Raw genomic sequence first — 20,765 nt, 5'->3', positions numbered from 1 at the left:
GTCTTTCAAAAAAAAAAAAAAAAAGTTATGCCATGAAAAATGTGGTTCAGTACTACAAAATACTATATTTCCAAAAGTTTTCAAAACCACTCCATTCGACCAATACCTTACAAGATATATGATAAATGAGGTGATGTTCTACTCAGTCAAAAACGAGAAATATTAATCCTCAAATAAGAATTCAACTCAAGCAGATTCACCAATACCGCACAAGAGATTCAGGCTGCTTCTTACATATAAAATTTAATAACGCTTCTACACATTATCATTTCTGGAAGAAACAGTGCATATATGATAAATTACTCCTATTTCAAACTCAATGCATTATCACCAGAAGCTCAGATGAAATTTTAATTTAATTTTAAATATTAATTGCTGCAGCCCCAAAATTATAAGATTCCTATCGGCAGTCCCAGCAACCATAAGAGGATGCCGAACACTCAATGCAAAACAACGCTCTGGTAATGGCTGTTCTGCTGTAGCAACAGATATTAAGAGCTGATGTTCCTTTCTGCAGGGAATCGCTCCAAGCTATAATGGGTATTAGAAATATGGGCGCTGCTATCTTTATGTTTGATCTCAAGACAAGGACACGGAAGGTATTTATTTCAAAATTAAACTCTTTGCACGTACAAGCGCTATCGATCGTACCTAATACACCTCCGTCATATAATTGTGCAGGTACTTATGAGATTTGGATTTATGGATCCATAAATATATTTTTAATATGAATCCATAATAATCTTAAACGCACATATATATTCATTGAAACACACAATATATATGAAACGCACAATATATGAAACGCATAATATGAATCCATAAATATAATCTTAATAGACTTTGCCGTAATAAGTCATACGGCTTGCTTTCTTGACTTGCCGAAATTTATAGATCGAAATAAGTTCACTTCTAAATCACAACAAAAAGAAGCAGTAAAGATTATCATAACCAAAACGCAAGCAGGTAAGCCATATGAGCCCTGAAGACGACCATTTGGGTTTAGGGTTTTAGTTGTGGCTGAAACGGTCAATATAAACCCAAAATTTACAGTGGAAAAAGACCGCAATCACCAGCAAAACGACTCTACTGCAAACTGTGGGAATAAATTCAAGAGAAATTTCTGTGTCGTTCGGAGAGGACGAGGATCGGCTTTCAAGTGAAAGATTTTGAAAATACAGAGTTATTGCAGTGTATTAATCCCGTTCTTTGCGAAGAAAACTGAAGTTCCAAAACTGAAACTGAAAACTAGGTCAAACATCACGATGCAGCAGTGCAGAAACATATATTGGGTAAGCCAGTACACCTTGACCAGCTCGTCCTTGGTTCAATCTACGGGGAATAGACAAACAAATCCACACCAACCGATTTTATTACAGGGGATTTGCGGCGTGTTTGGAGTGGCTGATCTTAAAAGGAAAATCCAAGAAATTACGACCAACAAAATGCTCAAATGAATTGAACCACATCATTTCAACGCACTGGGTCGAAACCACTCAATATTTTAGCCAACACACAGCAAGGCAGAGGTAAAGGTGGCTCTGATACCAAATGTTAGATATTCTACATTTTTAACAATGATTCTGCATGCGGAATAAACTCAAAGAATCATTAAACCTTATTGCCCAGGGATACGAGTTACCTCCAGCCATCGGTGATGTATTGATGCAGGCCACAGTCCACAAGCTTCTCTTTCAGCACTCCAGCTTCTGTCCAAGCAAAAGAACACAAAATTCTGAAGGCACTTCCGAGCTCTGCTATCTCAGCTAGATGGTGTAGAACTGAAGGGGGTTGAGATAGGAGCTTGGGGACCAAACAGATGAACATATAGCTAAGCTTCCATCAAGCTTCTAAATGCTATGTGTTAGAAAAACCACAAATCAAGGTAGATATGAGATCAAAGTAATGGACCACTTTAGTAGCTCCCAATTATTAATTTAGTAATTGCAGTTGATTTTCTTAACTTAAGGAAACTACTGCAGTTGGTTTCCATAAGTTAAGAAAAGCTGCAACTCCATAAATCAAGGTAGCTTTTGTGTTAAATTAATGGAGTTTCTGCACAATGAAAGCGTCCCAGGGGTTTTTCAGGGTGCTGAATCCAAATATGCAGTTAAAAAACCATTTTAACTGCAAGAAATCAAGATTTGACCTCAATTTCTTCGCCGGATTCCGTCACCGGAATCTTCAAAAAGTCGCATTATAGACAACTCCCAAACAAACAGGTACTCTGATTCCTTCACAGTCGTTCTTTGAGGCCCTCATCAAAGACGAAAGGTTGGGTACCGGGGAAGAAGCGGGACACACATACACTGCTTTTCCCCACCCGAAGTTGGCATTTGCGCCAGCCACTACAAGATCGGAAACATCCGAAATGATGTAACAACCGCGCGGTGGGCTGAGTGGACGCCCATTCAGCTCCGCCAAATCAACCATGGATCGCACGTATTCTTCGTCCACCATTTTCTTGCCTCCGTTAATCAATTTCACAGCGAAAGACAATGGCTGGTCAATCAGATCTCCGGCTCTTGCTATAGCGTGGCCGCATGCTACTACATTTCCATAGTACCCCGTGGGAAGACGCGGTCGAAATCGAGAACGGGCGTTCACAGAAAACAATAATGCTGAGTCTTGGTGGGCAGGGATATTGAGAGCCTTTACTCTCGATTGCCACAAGCAACCCGCTATTACTTCGAATGTGGTGCAGTGCCTCACCTCCTTTGCCTGCCGTTTCAAAGCTCCAATTTCTTCTGGACCAAAATATAACCATTTTGAGCTCATTCCCTCTCCTGCACGCACTGGCACCACCGATTTTTGATATTTGTCTACGAAATCATAATATAAACGGCCGATAGCAGGGGATTTCACGGTAGGCTGCGCTCTGGGTCGAAGGATTTCTCTTTTCCAAACGGGAGTAACCGTGGGTGTTGCTGCTCCTCTGGCTATTTCACTCAGACCCATCACAAACTGGGCGATTCCAGCGCCATCAGCGATGCAATGGCTGAAATGCAAACCTAATACGAAGCCACCACATTTTAGACGCGTTACCTGTGAAAGATTCAAACATAAAAGTTACCAAAGATTCAACCATGGTTACCAAAGTTTAAGGAATCAATACGAAAATATTTAACTCTCTAAAATCCCATTGGAGAAATATTTGGGAGTATATATTATAAAAAAATGAAAATTTTGGAATGGAAAAGAAAAATTAGGATATTTTCAAAATTGATTTCTCTATTTATCAAATTGAGAAAGTTAAGAAGCTTTTGATTATAAACAAATTTAAGATTAAAAGTGTAGTTTTTTATGCTATTTTGTTAAGTGAAACAAGAACTGCTCCTATTGAAGCAAATGCTATGGTGCGAGTCATAAGGTATTTAAAAAAAAATGAGCAAATGGAAGAGGGTAGATGGCCTAAAATTGTCTTTAATGATAGATTGTGCAAGAGCAAAAAAACTTGGATGCAACAAAATAACAAATGGTTTAGTAAATGGGGTATTTGCTTGAACGGGTGTCCCATGTCCCATAGACAGCGAAGAGATAATAGCTTTTGTTATGGAAAAGTTCCACAAATTGTTATGGAAAAGTTCCACAAATGTACTTGGGATAAGGCGCTAGTAGTGAAGTGTTTAATCTTAATCACAGTCATCAACCAAAAGCATACATAGAGGCCAATATCTCTTGGAGAGCCAAAATTCTTATTGCTCAGTTTAGGACTAATTCTCATCAACTCCGTTGTGAAATAGGGCGCTAGAAAAGGCAAAAGGAAGTGTGGGAAGAAAGAGTATGCATTTTTTGTTCTTCGGTAAAAGTGGAAACAGAAAAACATTTCATTTTAGAATGTGAGGCCTTCAAAGACAACACGGAACTTGGGATAATCTATTTAGAAAGGGGTTTGTCGAGAAGTTTGGAGCATTTATTTTGAAGCTTCACAGAAAAAGCGTTGAATACATCGAGCAAATGAAACGCAATCTGTCTCATAGGTAATACATCAAGCGGATGAAGAAGCAATATGTCCCATAGGTTATCTTTAGCGTCCTGGACGTTAAAATAATTTCTTTCTTTCTTTCTATATCCAAAGGAATCAAATCCTTGAGGTGCAAACCTTTCTTCAAATTCTACACACCAAAAAGAAAGTTTACAGGCGGATGGATTTTTAATTGTGTATTTATATTGTTATTTAAAAAAAAATCATGGGCTCACATTATTTAAATGTTTTGTATAGTTATTTAAATTTTTAAATTTTTTATTTTGATTTATATTTGATGATGGACCTATACCCTTACACATCATATGGGATTGTAGAATATGTCTCTAGAGAAAAAATGTATAGACATTTTTTCTCTAAAATTATTGAGAAACATAATCTATAAAAATTATTAATATTAAATAATAATAAAAATTAATAATATCATAACAAAATTTCAAAACTAAAAATGTAAAAATTAAGATTGTAATATTAAAAATAGCTTCCAATAATTTCCATATACCAAAAATTTATGTTTTAAGTATTAAATAAATTCTCATAAACCTGAATAATATTAAGGTCATTTATAGTAACCAAATTTAAATGTATTCAAACAAAATTGAAATCAACAAATTAACAATTTTTATGGTTCTCCATTAAAAATGGAATTGGCTAATCAAATCCCATTGTTTCATAGTAGACGGTCACGTGTTAATTGCTATCTTTAAAAAACAATGTTTTGCAAGAAAATGTGGAGGAGTTTTACAATTGTAGCTTTTTCAAGCATTTTTTGTAATGTTTGTAGAAAATTATTTTTGATATTTTAATTCATAAACTATAGGAAAAATGTATTTTAATATTCACAAAGGTAAAGATAACAAAAAATCAAAAAAATCAAATCAGCCCGAAGAAAAAATTATTTTTGATATTCTAATTCATAAACCAAAGAAAAAATGTATTTCAATATTCACAGAGGTAAAAATAACTAAAAAAATCAAATCATCACAAAGAAGAAAATTATTTTTGATATTCTAATTCATAAACCAAAGGAAAAAAGAATTTTAATATTCACATAGGTAAAGATAACTAAAAAATCAAAGCACCACAAATTTATATTTATTTATTTTTGCCAATTTGTCAATTAAAAAAAATCGATCTCTATGATACTAAACAAATTATCACAGCTTATGGACTTGCAATTATTAGTACTTGTATTTTTTTAAGGTTATTCTTGCAGATTGTTCAACCCACAAGAATATACTAGTAATTTTTCAATAATATTCTTGCGTGTTATTCAATCCCACAAAATTTCATATATCAAATTATATATATATATATATATATTCTATATATAATTTTATTTAATTAAAAAACATATATATATAATTTTATTTAATTAAAAAACAAACGAATTTAGTGCAAATATAAATGCATTAACGGGAAAATCCTTATAATCGTAGATTTTAAGAATATTTTAAACCCTAAACAAAATCAAAACCACAAATACAAACCTGACACAAAAGAAGTGGAGAGTTTATGAGGGAATATGACGCTGGAGCGTTATTTATAAACTCAAGAGCACGAGGAATAGGTGGAGACAGATCTCCCAAGTCTTCCAAGGAAACATCTGCGTCGGCCTCTACAAAGAGAACCCCTTCACCGGTGCAGTCAATGATAAGCTTACCTTTACCTTTATGGGCATTTCTTAATCTGCCAGCAAATGGATAGTAATCCACCAGAATCTTGGCCAGAGCCTCTCCAATAACTTCGACTGGATCCTGATCATTCTTGCCATTACTATTCATGGAGATTTCAGGGCGTACTGGTGGATAAAACAAGAGTGAATCGACATAAACTCTTGATGAAAATGAATCGTCCAAGTTGGTAAGATAAAGAGGCTGGGTGGGAGTCGGCCGGTTGGGCGTAACCAGGAGAGGTGGCCGTCTAGTGATTGTGAAATTGCGGGGAGACTCCTTGAGGAGACGAGGAAGCGGCGGAAGCGGAGCTGGCGGCCCCGCTTGTCTGGCCACCGCCCAAACCAATCCCATTCCCACAACCGCCATCTAAACACAACAGTTGCAGAGATGGCTAGAGATCTCAGACAGCAGTAGCGTGTTATGGTGATCTCAGGAGCACTAATTTATAAATGGTTGCATTGGTTGTAATCATTTAGTTATCATACAGAGTTAAATAGTAAATTAATTAATGGTTTGTACATTGTTATTTATATGGGCAGCTTTAATAGTTGCTATCAATATTTTTGCAGTTATAGCTTTATTAATACTCTTCACTGTATATGTAAATTCTGGAATTTTTGGATATTTCTGGAGTTATAGCATATGCTGCTGTATATGTAACTCTTAGATTTTGGATCAGTATCTTATATGTCAACTATTAGATTTTGGAAAGTACAAAATAAGGGTTGGCATATACTACTTTGGGGCATTAATAGAGCAGCTCCAAAAATATTGATTGCCCTCTAATCACTATGTAGATTTTGACCATGTGGATTTTGATCTCATTTTTGTAAGTCTGACAATCAAGGTGATCAAAAGAGATGCTATTAAATTTGGGTATAAATTTGACAGTTATTCTTTATTGGGAAACAAAGTTTTTATGATATATTTTTTTCTTAAATTGTTTTTGAGATAAGGTTTGATATTAAATTTTTTCATCATTTAAATAATATTTTATATGAGTTTTTGTTAAATTTTTATTAGAGATATAAAAGTAATTATTGGTTAAATTTTGTGTGATGTTTGGGAAATTTTTAATTTTAAGACCATAAATGATGGCTCAATCAAGTAACATGATAGATGTACATGTTTTATACTGCATGATGTATATGTTAATTTTTATTATCATTTACATAATGTATTATATGAGTTTTTGTTAATTTTTTATATATATTAAATGAGATTTAATATTAGTTGTTATTCATTGTTCAGATAATGTATTATATAAGTTTTTGTTAATCTTTTATTATGAATATAAAAGAAATTTTTAGTACTAAATTTTGTGTGATGTTTAGGAAATTTTCTAATTTTAATTCGACCATAAATGATGGTTCAACCAAGTAACATGATAGATGTGCATGTTTTATATTACATGAGGTTTGATATTAATTTTTATCTATCATTTAAATAATGTATTATATAAATTTTTTGCCAATTTTTTATTATGAATATAAAAGCAAATTTTGTTACTATAAATTTTGTACAATATTTAGGAAATTTTTAAATTTTAATTCAATCATAAACAATGCCTTAAGCAAGGAACATGATAGATGTATATATTTTATATTGCTTTAGAAATATTAAACATATTCAATTATGTTCAATTTTATGGTCAAACTAACCAATGATTTGGTGCATATATTTACAATTGTTATTTATGTAATTTCAAAGATTTTATAAATCATGCCGAGCAATTCTTGAAAAGTGAGTATCTTGGTCAAAACCATTAACTATAATGTATTTTAAAGAGGAACAATCAATCTCAACTTACAACATGATGACTTGGAGAGAAAGATGACCTTATAAATAATAAAAACATGTTTGAACCCACTTTTAAATAGTTGTTTGGAAGGATTCTAACATTTCAAGAAATAATAATATATAGATCATGTATTTAAAAAAAAAAATCATAATTTTTGGATAAGTAAGAAGGAGGATGGAGTCTCCCATCTACGCCCTAATACTTGAAAGGCCCAAACCCAGTTGCATCTATATTAAAGTATGAATGTATCAAACATATTATAGCCTTGGTAACCACACATTTGAGATTCTATACACAACCATGAAATAGATCCATTTTCTAGTCAAGCCCATAAATAAATAGATCTATTTTATAAAACCTAACACTAACACTAAAGAAACTAAATAAAAACAATGAAAAACAAAACAAAAAGTTATTTAACCCATACAAACAAGAAAATAAGTTCTATTTATATTGGAAAACTAGAAAACCCTTCAATTTGATTACTCTATCCTCATAAGTTAGTGTTTTATATAGCATTCCAATGGCTCATGGGTGTGGGCATGCTAGGCAAGTCTCAACCTTGAAGCTTCAAGCTTTATAGTTCAAAACTTAGATTCAAGTGTGCACAATGCAGAATTACATGATGTAAGTGGAGATGGAGATAGGATTTTTCTAACAAGCCCAAAGACCCTCTATGGGTGAGTTTATGCTTATCTTGGAATCTCAAACTATGGGTTTGTGACTTTTTAAGAGTCTCATCTTGAGGTCTTCATATTGTGAGTGCTACATAGTTTGATGTTTATCTTGAAGTCTTTGTTGACTTCTTTTATTTTCTGCCATCTTATTTGGAATTTACTTATATGTATATAAATTTATAAATTTTTGATTTGTTGACTTCTTTTATTTTTACAATCGTATTTATTTACTTATATAAATACATTTTTAACTCACTCATTAAATTGAAAATTTTAAAAATTAAATAAACAATATCAATAAATGGAGAGTTTTAAAAATTAAATAAACAATATCAGTTAATATTTAATGGTTATATATATATATATATAGTGAATTAAATTTAACCGCTATTTAAAATTCAATTTAAAATACTTTTCAACTATAATTGTAACTATACAACCTTAATAATACCAAATATAGAATGTTCCCCGTAAGAACTCATCTTCCACCTTCGGCGCATATAGAATGTTCCCCGTAGCAACTCACCTCCCACTTTCGGCGCATTAATAAAAAGCAGCTAAATGCTGTTAGCCTAACAACTGCCCTCCACCCTCATGAATGAATCTTTTCATTGCAACACGGACCACGATGTTCTGATTGTTCAAATAAATGCAAATATTTATTTTGTGGCTACTCAGTTGGTAAAACCCATAACTTTTAATGAATGCGTGAACGCAATGGAGAGCCAAAACTTTGTAATACGATAGGATGATGCGAAATGTGTTTGTTTTATCCATAGAGAGTTGAGAGAAGGCATTAAATCTCCATAAAACTTCATTACTGGGTTACACGTGGGTTACATGCTTTTGGTAGAGCTTGTTATGTATTTAAAGTTGGGGGTATCATGCATTTCATAAAAGGTTGTGTTTGGTTAGGAGTGGGATATCTTTGTTTTATCCAATACAATGTCTTTGTTTTATCCACTAAGAGTTAGGAGAAGGCACTAAATCTCCATAAAACTTCATTATCGGTCCATCTTGCAAGTGGGTTACACGCTTTTGATAAGATTGGTATGCATTTAAAGTTTGGTGCATTATGTCTTTCATAAAAGTTTGTGTGGGGTTAAAATTGATTGATATATATTTAAGATGTATTCCATATAGGTTATGAGTTAGGGTGCTTTTTTTCAAACTATAAATACTTATTGTCAAGTGGGTGTAGTTGGGGTGGGACTCAGAGCTACTATTATATTTTTTTTGAAGTTGTCACGTGGGTGTAGTTGGGGTGGGACTAGCTATTATTATATTTTTTTTAAGTTCTAGTTTCATTAATATGTTGGTTTTTTTGGGTCATTTTTATATGAAAGATAATTTGTTTATTTTATGAGTAGGTTTTTCATAGATGTAACTAGTATTGATGTTTGGTACAGTGAATTATATATATATATATATGTTTTTAAAATTACAAATGATATTATTTTAAATTTTACTTATATTTTATATATTATATAAGTAACATAATTATTGGGTCAATACCATAGTCTATTAATACCACATGCTCAAAATACAAAAACTCAAGTTCATATGACACATGTTCATATGACATTTTTTTTAATTAATCAATTTAATTAAAAGGGAAGAAATGACATAACTAATTTGGAGATAAACATCAACCTTTGATAATTAAATTAAAATTCTAGAAATTGTTGAACAATGTGTTGTCATTAATGTCAAAGTTGTGGGAGTCATAAGTGGATACATGCCCATGTTAGAGGAAAGGAATCAAGCCATAGAAGAAGAGCAAAGGTGCAAGGTCAAATACCAAAGAAACAAGGTTGAGTAGCATGAAGGTCTGATGAAAGGCAAGCAACCAGAAGACAATTGAACGCACAAGGAAAATCCTTGGATCAACGCATCTTGGATGAGTGCAAGGAAACTTGGATTAGTATATCAATGTGTCTTGGTTTAGCATAGCATGGATTAGATCGGTTGCTCTTATTCATTTTAGGGGGCTCTGACATGCTCGAAGCTTAACCGAATGGGAGGTACAAAATGGCATGAGGGAAGTAAACCGCTAAGGGAAAGTGATATACGATGAAGGAATTCACCCCCCAAGGAAATTGATTGAGGTAATACAAAACTAGCTGAGGGTGATCAGGAAATGGTAAGGCCAGGTGAAACAAGTGGACCTCAGACCAACTAATAGAGCATCCAAGGAGCATCTCACAAATCAAAGGTGTTATGGTCTATCATCAATTAACGAATGAAAAATTTTCCATCAAGTATCAGTCCATCTATCAAACGCTCAACTATCGAACGCTGAGAATATATTTGATATCTGATATGGTAAGCCTCCAGTCACAAGTCTCAGTCATGAGGCACTTAAGGATCAACACCTAAGAGCTAAGCACCCCTGGAACAATGTATATCAGAAGTTTTTTAATACAAAGGCTCATATGATTTTCCAAAAACCCAATATGGTTGGCACTCATTTAAGCCTCTATTCACAAAGCGTTAAGGTATAGTGTTTAACGGCTAAGGTCCCCTAGGTTCTCGCATCATCAGGAATATATGCAAGCTCTTCATCTTTCTAATTTCTTTGATATTCAATATAAGAGCCTCTAATCATGCTCCTAGCAAATATTGGAGTTAAGGTATAGTGACTAAGCGCTAAGAGCCTTTAGGCCCCTAAACTATTAGGCGTGTTCGAAATTATGTCAATACAAAAGTCACAAAGTTTCCCTAATATATGATATCCCAATGCATGAGACATGCAAACTAGACCAATGACAGAGAAATGATGTGGTGTGTCAAGTGGAGTAGGTGAAATGGAAGTGCTAGGTGGAGGACACGTATCACCCATATTTAGCATTTTTGGACTATTGGTTGTGTAAAGGTAAGTGACATGTGGCATGTGTTGGCAATGCCACAAGGAAGAGGACTCGCTAGCATTCATTATACGCCAAACTGTGATTGGTTGTCAAAAGAATGAGGTGGTAAGCTAAGTGGTACCTGGAGCCACAGAATCCTCAGGTAGTGTTTTGCTATCTAATCTCCCAATCACCCAATATCGTATGGCCCACAGTTAAATATCCTAGTCAAAAGGGGATGACATGTAGCACATGAGGAATTAGATTCCCTAGGCCTCCAGAATCCCAAGATAATGTTTTACAAGGGCAAGTTCAAAAAACTCCTAATAGCCCAAGATCACAACACGCGGTTCTAGCCACTTCTCTTACTTAACACCTGGGTTCTAAACGGTATATCCATAGGTGTTTTCTCTCCATTGTCTAATTGCTTGATATCCATTAACTGCTGGGTTCAAGGGACATAAATTTTGTCATTTCCTAGCAAAAAAGGTCCCCATAACCAAGTCCAAAGGAACTTGGTTTTGCAACAGGTATTTCCTAGATTCCCCATAAAGTTAAAATTAGATGTCCAGGCCACACCAACCAATAAACAGTGGTCAACCGATATTCAAATGTAAATAGCCAAAATTTGAGGCTTTAGCATCCACCAATGCAAAGCTGCATGGTCATGTGCAATGGTTAGACCAAAGGGAGCTTTAAAATAATAATAAAATATTTTCATAAGTATTAGAAGTGGTGCAAACCTAAGATCCATTGGAAAAAGTGCAAAGTTAGTTAAATTGGGGATGAAGGTAGCATCTATAAATTGAAAATGCCTAGAGAGGCATTGGGATACAAGAGGTGCACAACAATGAGTATAAGCACAGGAGAATTTAGTGTGTCATAACCACACAAAGAGAAGCTAATGTAGGATTTGTGGGCAAAGCACATAGATAAGAAAACAAAGGTTTGAGTTAGTACTTTAACTAAGATATATATGAAGTATGTGAGATGCACACCAATCAAGAGATATCTATCCATTATGTGAGATATGTACCAATCAAGAGAGATTTGTGTAGTACATGAGATGTGCATCAGTCAAGAGAGATTTGTTCAATGAACATAGTGATGTTTCTGATGTAGAGTTGGTGTTGATGAGGTAGAAATATGAAAAAGAAAAGAATCGTGATCTTGATGAATCAATAGTGTCTCTCATGAATTTATAGCTAGAAGAGGCAAACAAAGGATAATAAATGTTGCTAAGCCAACTTGAAGAAAACAAAGGACATTATGAGAAAATAGAAGTTAGGATTATCCTTGAGAAAGGATTTAGACAAAGTCAATGATCAGAAAAATCAAATTTTGAAGTATTGAAACCTTAGATGATATTCTCAGTTGCCAGAGATCTTGTTTTATCAAAACAGGTCTTGATTATCATGAAACCGCTAAGGGAGTATCAAGCTCAATGATATAATAAAAAATGCAACGAATAATCTAAAAGGCATGCTAATGTGCTCAAAGGATCTAGTAGCATTGCAAGCAGAATATTAAATGAAGCCAAGGATCAGTAGAGACATGACCCCATAAACAATACAAGCAGGTTGAGAAAAGAAGTAACAAATCAACAAAGATCTAAGTTTCTTCACAAAGACAGTTAGAATGGGTTCAGAAGAAGGCCCTCCTCATCCATGCATCAAAATTTATTTTATGGCTATTTCTTTTCATGTCATAATTTTGGTCATAAGGAAATAGATTGCATAGCTTATGTAAGAAATTAATATATGAGGAATAGGGGAAAGGAACCATATAATAAGATCTTAAGGAATAGTTGTGTGAGAAGCAATTTTAGAAGTTTTAATGAGAATGTTGTCAAAAATTACAATTCATTTTCCCCCTCATTAGATCTTGTTGAATGTTTCAAGTGTAATAAGTCTAGGCACAAAACTCATGACTGTAGAAGCAATACATTGAGGCATCTAAATCAAAGTAGAGAAGAATACATTGTCAATAACATAAATCAAAGAACAAAGGTACGTAGAAGGAAGTAAGAAAAGCAAGAAGAACGTGGTCTAGCTCTATGTGTTCAAAACAAAAAGAACCAATGGTATATAGATAGTGGATCTTTATGTCATATGATAGGAGATAAAAGCAAATTTCTCTCTCTAAAGGAAGTGAAAGGAGGTAGTGTCACTCTTAGAACTAATACATCAGCCAGAATATTGGGCAAAGGAATAGTTACCCTTGATAATGAAAAATCAACAACACAAGGCATCCTATTTGTTAAAGGTTTAAAGCACAATATGCTAAGTATAATTGAAATGGTTGATAAATAACATGAGGTCACATTTTATTCTAAAGGTGGTAAAATAGGAAAGGAAGGATTTGGAAGATTGGTGGTAAAAGAAATTAGGAATTAAAACAATTTATATGTCCTTAATGAATGTAAAGGAAAAAATTATTGTATGAGAATGTTCTCTTTCATCTTATCAATAAAATATAAATAGAAGAAAGAGTGAGAGACTATAGCACCTCAAACTACATTAAGAAAGGAACTTTAGAGAGTGAGTTGCAAGAGAAGAATGATGAAATGGAAAGTTTGAAGTATATGAATCAATAGTTCATGTGTAAAGAAAGTGAGGTGATTGGCAAGAAAATAAATTATTCATAACTGCTTAAATAAACATCAAATACATAAGAATAAAGATTAAGCTAGTTGAAAAGGAATTGAATATACAAAAGCTTGAATCATGAGCTCAAGGAGAGTGGTTCCTTTCTCATATTATATCATAATAAGTGAGTTGCAAATAAGAATAAGTATTAGTTCAATAGAGCATGTCTTTATAAAAAATGAGAAGTGCAGATGAGAAGAAGTGTGCGGTCAAGGGTAGCAACCCTTTCATGTCGAAGGGGAGTTAAGTTTCAGGAAGAGAAGAAGGTGTAGAAAAAGGAGAAGTTGTAGACAAGGGGACAATCTCAAAAGGAGAAGAATTACAAAAAATGAACAGTTGTATACAAGGACAACATTTGCAGTTAAAAAAAGAGAAGTAACTAATTTGTGGTCAAATTAACTATATAAAAATGCAAACTTGCATACAAAATGAAGAATTATAACCAAATATAGAAATTATAGACACAGTGAAGAATTGCTAACAGATATACAAGGGGAGTTTTTATCAAGATAGAAGGGTGAGTCTCATACTCAACAGGTTTGACTAAAATTTAACTAATTTCTTTGATATCTAATATGGTAAGCCTCCAATCATGGATCTCAGTCACGAGCCACTTAAGGATTGGCGCCCAAGAGCTAAGTGCCCCTTGAATAACATATATCAAAAATAATTCAATAAAAAGGCTCAGCAGATTTTCCCAAAACCTAATATGGTTGTCACACAATCAAGCCCCTAGTCATAGAGTGTTAAGGTATAACACCTAAGGGCACTTGGATCATTGATTTTATAGTGATGTTCTTCATCTTTCTGATTTCTCTAATATTTGATATGGGAGCCTTTGGTCATGCTTTTGGTCATGAAGGAGCTAAGGTATAGAGACTAAGGATAAGAGTGCTCAGGCCCCCAAACCATTGGCCGTGTAGGTAAGTTTGTTAATATCAAAGTTACAAAGTTTTCTCGATACTTGATATCCAAATTATGTATGAGACATGCTAATAGGACTAATGATAGAGTAGTGACGTGGCATGCCAGGTGGAGTAGGTGATGTGGTAGTGCTAACTCGAGCAAATGAGTCACCTCTATTTAGTGTTTTTGGATGGCTAGTTGTGTAAAGGTAAGTGATACATGGCATGTGTCAGTAGTGCCACATGGCAGAGGACTCATCAACACTCACCACACATCGAACTATGATTGTTTGTTGGAAGAATGTGGTGGCAGGCTAAGTGGCCTTTGAAACCCCAAAATCCTAGGGTGGTGTTTACTATCAAATCTCTTGATCACCTGATAATGTATGGCCCACTGTCACAAGGGGGATGACATGTATAAGATGAGGAATTAACATCATTGGGCCCCTATAATCCCAAGGTAACATTTTACAATGGAAAAATTGAAAAATTCAAATAGCCTCGGTTCACGACACATGGTTCTATGCACTTGTTGACTTAATATGTTCAATGGTATATACACAGGTGTTTGCCCCCAATTTCTAGATAGTTCTATATATGTTAGTTTATGGGTTTGAGGGGAAAAAAATTCCATATCCTAATAGATTTGCCAATAAGTCTAAAGTAAATTAGCTTGTAAGGGTTATTTAGTGTTAAAGGTTTTCCAGGTATTTTTTGAGTTCCCAGCAAAGTTCAAATTTGATGTATGGGTCATACCGACCTAGTAATGGTAGTCAATAGATATTCAAATATAAACAACCAAAATTTGAGGATTTGGCATCCTCCAATGCAAAAACATGTGGTCATGTGTAGTGGATGGATCGAAGGGAGCTTTAAAATAATAATAAAATATTTTCATAAGCATTGGAAGTGGTGCAAATCTGGGATTTGTTGAAAAGTTAGTTAAATTGGGATGAAGGAAGCATATATAAATAGAAAAGGCCTAGAGAGGAAATGAGAGACAATATGTGCATAACAATGAGTATAAGAACAAGATAAGTTAGTGTGTCAAAACCACACGAAGAGAAGCTAATGCGCGATCTATGGAAAAAGTACATGGATGAGTAAACAAAGGTTTGATTAGGTTTTGTGAGTGCCTTAACTAAGAGATCTATGTAATGTGTGATATGTGTGCCAATCAAGAGATATTTTTGCAATGAATAGGGTGAAGCACCTAATGCAAAGATAATGTTGATGAGGTAGCAACAAAGAATTAAAGAGGGGCTAAGCTAATGTTGTTGAGGTAGTTACAAATAATTGAAGAAGAAAAGAATAGACTAGAGAAGATAATTTTGTTGATAAGAGATTAGTGGTGATTGATGTCTCCAGTACGTTGGTTCCTGCAAATCTGATGGGATCAGTGTCTCATGTAGGTTGGTGCCTACAAAGCAGTGGGGATTGGTGTCTCTAGCAAGTTTATTCCTACAAATCTAAGGGGATTGGTGTCTCTTGTACATTGATGCCTACAAAGTAGTGGGGATTAGCGTCTCCAGCAAGTAGGTTCCTGCAAATCTGAGGGGATCGGTGTCTCTTGTAGGTTGGTGTCTACAAATCAGTGAGGATTGATGTCTCCATCAAGTTTATTCCTACAGAGATGATGTGATTGGTGTCTCCTATAGGTTGATGAATACAAAGAGTAATTAATTAAAAGATTTTTTGTGGTTTTCTCCCTAATGAGTTTCCATGTATATCTTGTGTTCTACGATTGATCATATGATTATTGTTTTATGATGTTTGATTGGTTATAAATAAGTAAAAAATGTATTATATTAATTTATGCTCACACTCAATATATTTTGAATCCAACATAAGCCTTATTCCAAAATAGGCATGCCTATCAACCTAAAAATTGTTGATTTTAAAATAAGTAAATATGTAAATTTATAATAAGTCTACTATTTTATATTTGATAAGTTCTTTAAATTTTGGAACAAGTAAATATATCATAAAATTATTATGCATTCACTGTCATTTCCTTTTAATAGTTCTTTAACTCTTTGGAGAAATATTAAAATTATTTCTCATACGAAAAATGTTGAAATTGTAGCAAGAAAATGCTCCATTTGACTTGTGCCTTAGTAAAATGCAAAAATTTGATTTTCGACATCAGTAGGATGACTTGGATTGCAATTAGCTGGAGTGACATGGCTTTGTATCCTAGTTAAATCATTAAATTCGAGTTATAGGCTAGAAGTAGAATTGTGCATAGGTTGATTGGTAAAATTTAGCAATCTAGTGGAGTTATTGTTAGTTAAACTTAGTTAACTGAGCTCTAGTCTTTAGTGGAGTGAGTAGGAGTTCAATTGAGTAGTTATGACAATTGTTAACTCACTAATCTCTCAGTTAACTAATCAAATTACTAAAAATAGTCTCAGCCATGCATGGAATTCGGATTTTGTAGTTGGATTAGAGGAAAAGGCACATTGTTATTGTTAATTATATACTAGTTGAATGTACAAGTCTTACATTGTAGTTGGTGATCAATTCCTTCAGGAATTGCGCACGGAAATATGGAATTCTTCTATTTTTCCGGGGATAATTTCCTCCAAGATTGCGTAAGGAAATAGAAGGAAAGCAAAGGCCTATTTTAGCTAAGTGTTGGTCAGAGCAAGTTAGTGAGCAGGAGATCAAAATTGCAGTGCAAGGTGTGCTTCATGTGTGAAGAAATCATTCAAATTGATCCATATTCTCATATGAATTAATGCAAAGTAGCAGAGGGGTTTTTCCCAGTTGGGTTCCCCTATAAAATCATTGTGTTCCTTGTGTTTTGATGTTTGCGTGTTATTGCATGTGTTTATATCGTGTGTTTTCCTTTCCGCAGAATAGTAGAAGAAATTTGTGTCTCTTAGTTTCAGTTTGATTCATTAGCATAAGAAAATTTCTTACCATTTCTACATGGTATCAGAGCTTCGGAAGACTACATAGAAACCTTATTCCATATATTCTCACAAATAAAGTTCAATTTGCAAAGTTTTTGGTGCAAATTCTCTTCAGTACAGGAAAAATTCCTTCTATGGATTAAGGGTTGAGTATGCATTGGAGGGCATTTCGAATTTGATTGCTTGGAAAGACAGGATGGAGGTTGTGCTGGATAAAAATGGAGTAATTGAGTACACACAAATTAATATTTCAAAACCAGCAACATCAAATGCACAGTAGCTAGCACAATGGAAGAAAGATACTGCAAAATCCAGGAGGATTATCCTGGAGGGTGTTAGATATCATGTGATTTTGAGTTTTCCTTGAAACAAGAATGCTTACGCAATGTGGAAAGCCCTCACAGAGTCATTTGAAAACAACAGTGATGCCAGGAAAATGGAATCAAAAGATAAGCTCAGGAATATTTGAATGCAAAAAATGAAACCATTCCTTAGTACCTATCCAGATTCACTTAGGTTCGAGATGAACTTTGAGGAGTAGGAGAAAATGTGTCATCATCTGAACTTGTGAGCTTATCACTCCTTGACCTTCCAAAATCTTGGCACAATCATCAGGATTTAATTAATGGAAGAGATAAATTACCAGATTGGGAGAGACTTTGGTTTGATTTGGTGCAGGAGAAGATCATAAGAAACACTAGAGATGGTGTCACATCCAAATCTGAGGAGGAAGAAAACTTGTCTCTAGCAAGCAGAGGAAAGAAGGCCAAGGGAAAGAAGGCCTAAGGTAAGGCAAAATCCTTCTAAAAATATGGCAAGAAGAAAAACCTCAACAAAATTAAATGCTTTCACTGCAATGGATATGGACACTATGCAACCAAGTGTCCGCATAAGAAATCCGAAAAGAAGCTTACAGGAGAAGCAAGAGGTGATGCTCTCACATCACAATTCGAATTGGATTTTACTCTAATTGCATGCATGGAAAGTACTGTATGAGGTAATGTATGGTACCTGGACTCTGTTGCCTCATATCATATGATAGGAAGTAAGGAGTTCTTCAGCAGCCTAGAGGAGAAGGACTTACAATTACACAGAGAGCTTGGAGATGATGGAAGATATAGTACCGAATGGATTGGAACTATCACCTTTAAGAGGGAGTTAGGCTCCCATATTCACCTGAAGGAGAGAATGTATGTGCCTGGTCTGAAGAAAAATCTAGTTTCAATAGTTGTACTTGAAGATCGTGGATATGATGTAATGTTCAGTAAGGGGAAAGATTTTTTGAAGCATGTTCCTATTAGACAAGTAAAAAAATTTGTTTTTCAAGTTAAAAATATCTACAAGCTAGCAGTAGATTTCACCATGCATGAAGCTATACCTCCAGGAGTGAGGTGGGGTGACGTAGACCCTTGGTCCCAGAGTTGCAAATATTTGGGCAGGGTCCATAAGGGAGTAATAGTATTTGCAGTATACTCTTCTCATAGATCCTTACTCTTGCTATAGGGGCTCATAGTATTCAATAGTAGAAGGATCAGTGTCAGTTGATGTAGTGAAATCTTGAGCGATAGTTGCAGGCTAGTAGCACTCAAAGACTTAGGAGACAGTTGCAGCTCAAAGACACAATTATTTCAGTATTTTGGATGCTTCTCAGTGGTAGTTGTTGAAGTAGCAACAACAATAGTGAGAGGGAGTTGTTAATTTTTCTATAGTACATTCCACTGAAGCAAGATTGGGGTTGTGCATAATAATTTTCTTGCTAAAAGGGAGTGTTGAAATTGTAGCAAGAAAAGGCTTCATTTGACTTGTGCCTTAGTCAAATGGAGAAATTTGATTTTCCACATCAGCAGGATGACTTGGATTGCAGTTAGTTGGAGTGACATGGCTTTGTCTCCTAGTTATATCAGTAAATTTGAGTTATAGGCTAGAAGTAAAGTTGTGCATGGGTTGATTACTAAATTTAGAAACCTAGTGGAGTTATAGTTAGTTAAAATTAGTTAACTGAGCTCTAGTCTTTAGTGGAGTCAGTAGGAGTTCAGTTGAGTAGTTATAACAATTGTTAACTCACTGATCTCTCAATTAACTAATCAATTTACTAAAAATAGTCCCAGTCATGCATGGAATTTGAATTTCCTAATTGGAGTGGAGGAAAAGGCACATTGTAATTGTCAATTATATACTCGTTGAATATACAAGTCTTGCATTGGAGTTGGTGATCAATTCCTTTAGGAATTGTGCAAGGAAATAGTGAATTTTCCTATTTTTTAGGGGCTAATTTCCTCCAGGATTGCACAAGGAAATAGGAGGAAATTGGAGGCTCATTTTGGCTAATTGTTGGTCAGATCAAGTCAGTGAGCAGGAGATAAAAATTGCAATGCAAGGTGTGCTTCATGTGTAAAGCAGTCATTATCATTGATCCATATTATCATATGAATTAATGCAAAGCAGCATAGAGGTTTTTCCTAGTTGGGTTCCTATGTAAAATCATTGTGTTCCTTGTGTTTATATGGTTGCATGTTATTGCATGTATTTCTATCGTGTCTTTTCCTTTCTGCAGAATAGTAGAAGAAATTTGTGTCTCTTGATTTCAGTTTGATTTCATTAGCGGTGGCAAATTACTTGCAATTTATACAAATAAAATTTAAAATAAAAAATTACTTATCAAATTTCAAATGAAAACTATTTCATATTTTTTGAATTGAAAGGTAAAGAAACTTTTCTTAATATATTTTGTTTTTCATTATTTTATTTTATTTTTCTTTACGAGATATTTTTCTATGTATTATGGCAATTTAAAAAAATGTCAAAAAAATTTCTCCATATCCTTATAATTCAAAAAAGGAAATGTTACCATTTTTATACAATTAAATCTTATTATCATGGAGTTCATGCATCTAGTTATTACCTATTTATTGAAATTACATCTTAATTGTGAGCATTGAAGTTCAAAAGCTTTGGGTGTGGTGAATCCTATTGTTACTCGCAAAGGAGAAAGAATACCAAATTGAATCAACTCTGCATCCTCTTGTTGCTGGATTCTTGGATTTACAAATAGTACCTATGAATCTACCATGGATCTACCTGAAGATTTTCTTTGTACCCTGCTTGCATTTTTACTATCTACCTTACTTGCTTAGATATATGAATAGTACTTGCATGTTTTTTTTAGACCTACTTAATATGAAGACACAACAATAGGAACAACAACAAAAACAATAATAATATTAATAATATTTTTGTGTCCTTTTGCATTGGGTATTTTATATCATAATGCACATGTGCCTTTAATTCTTATGATGGAAGATTTAA

At 34.1% G+C, this 20,765-nt stretch overlaps 1 protein-coding gene across 1 annotated transcript; it reads right to left on the bottom strand.

Annotated features, from left to right (window-relative positions):
• Positions 1-2,078: 2,078 nt before the first annotated feature.
• On the bottom strand, positions 2,079-6,053 carry LOC149154644 (benzyl alcohol O-benzoyltransferase-like). Its single transcript, XM_089443939.1, has 2 exons — positions 5,476-6,053; positions 2,079-3,045 (listed from the first exon to the last, which is right to left on the bottom strand). Exons 1-2 carry the CDS (start codon positions 6,025-6,027, stop codon positions 2,185-2,187), a joined length of 1,413 nt encoding a protein of 470 aa, XP_089300065.1. The 5' UTR covers positions 6,028-6,053; the 3' UTR covers positions 2,079-2,184.
• Between the last annotated feature and the right edge of the window lie 14,712 nt (positions 6,054-20,765).

Source organism: Pinus tabuliformis, chromosome 9 (assembly GCF_031772625.1).
Source record: "Pinus tabuliformis cultivar Carrire ecotype Pingquan chromosome 9, CPIR1, whole genome shotgun sequence".
Taxonomy (NCBI): domain Eukaryota; kingdom Viridiplantae; phylum Streptophyta; class Pinopsida; order Pinales; family Pinaceae; genus Pinus; species Pinus tabuliformis.
This window is presented reverse-complemented; position numbering and strand designations above follow the sequence as displayed.

Excerpts from the sequence above, each read along its gene's own strand:
- LOC149154644 (XM_089443939.1), bottom strand. The coding sequence starts at position 6,027 with ATGGCGGTTGTGGGAATGGGATTGGTTTGGGCGGTGGCCAGACAAGCG. Across the intron at positions 3,046-5,475 it reads CTCCACTTCTTTTGTGTCAG|GTAACGCGTCTAAAATGTGG; the intron begins GTTTGTATTTGT and ends AATCTTTCACAG.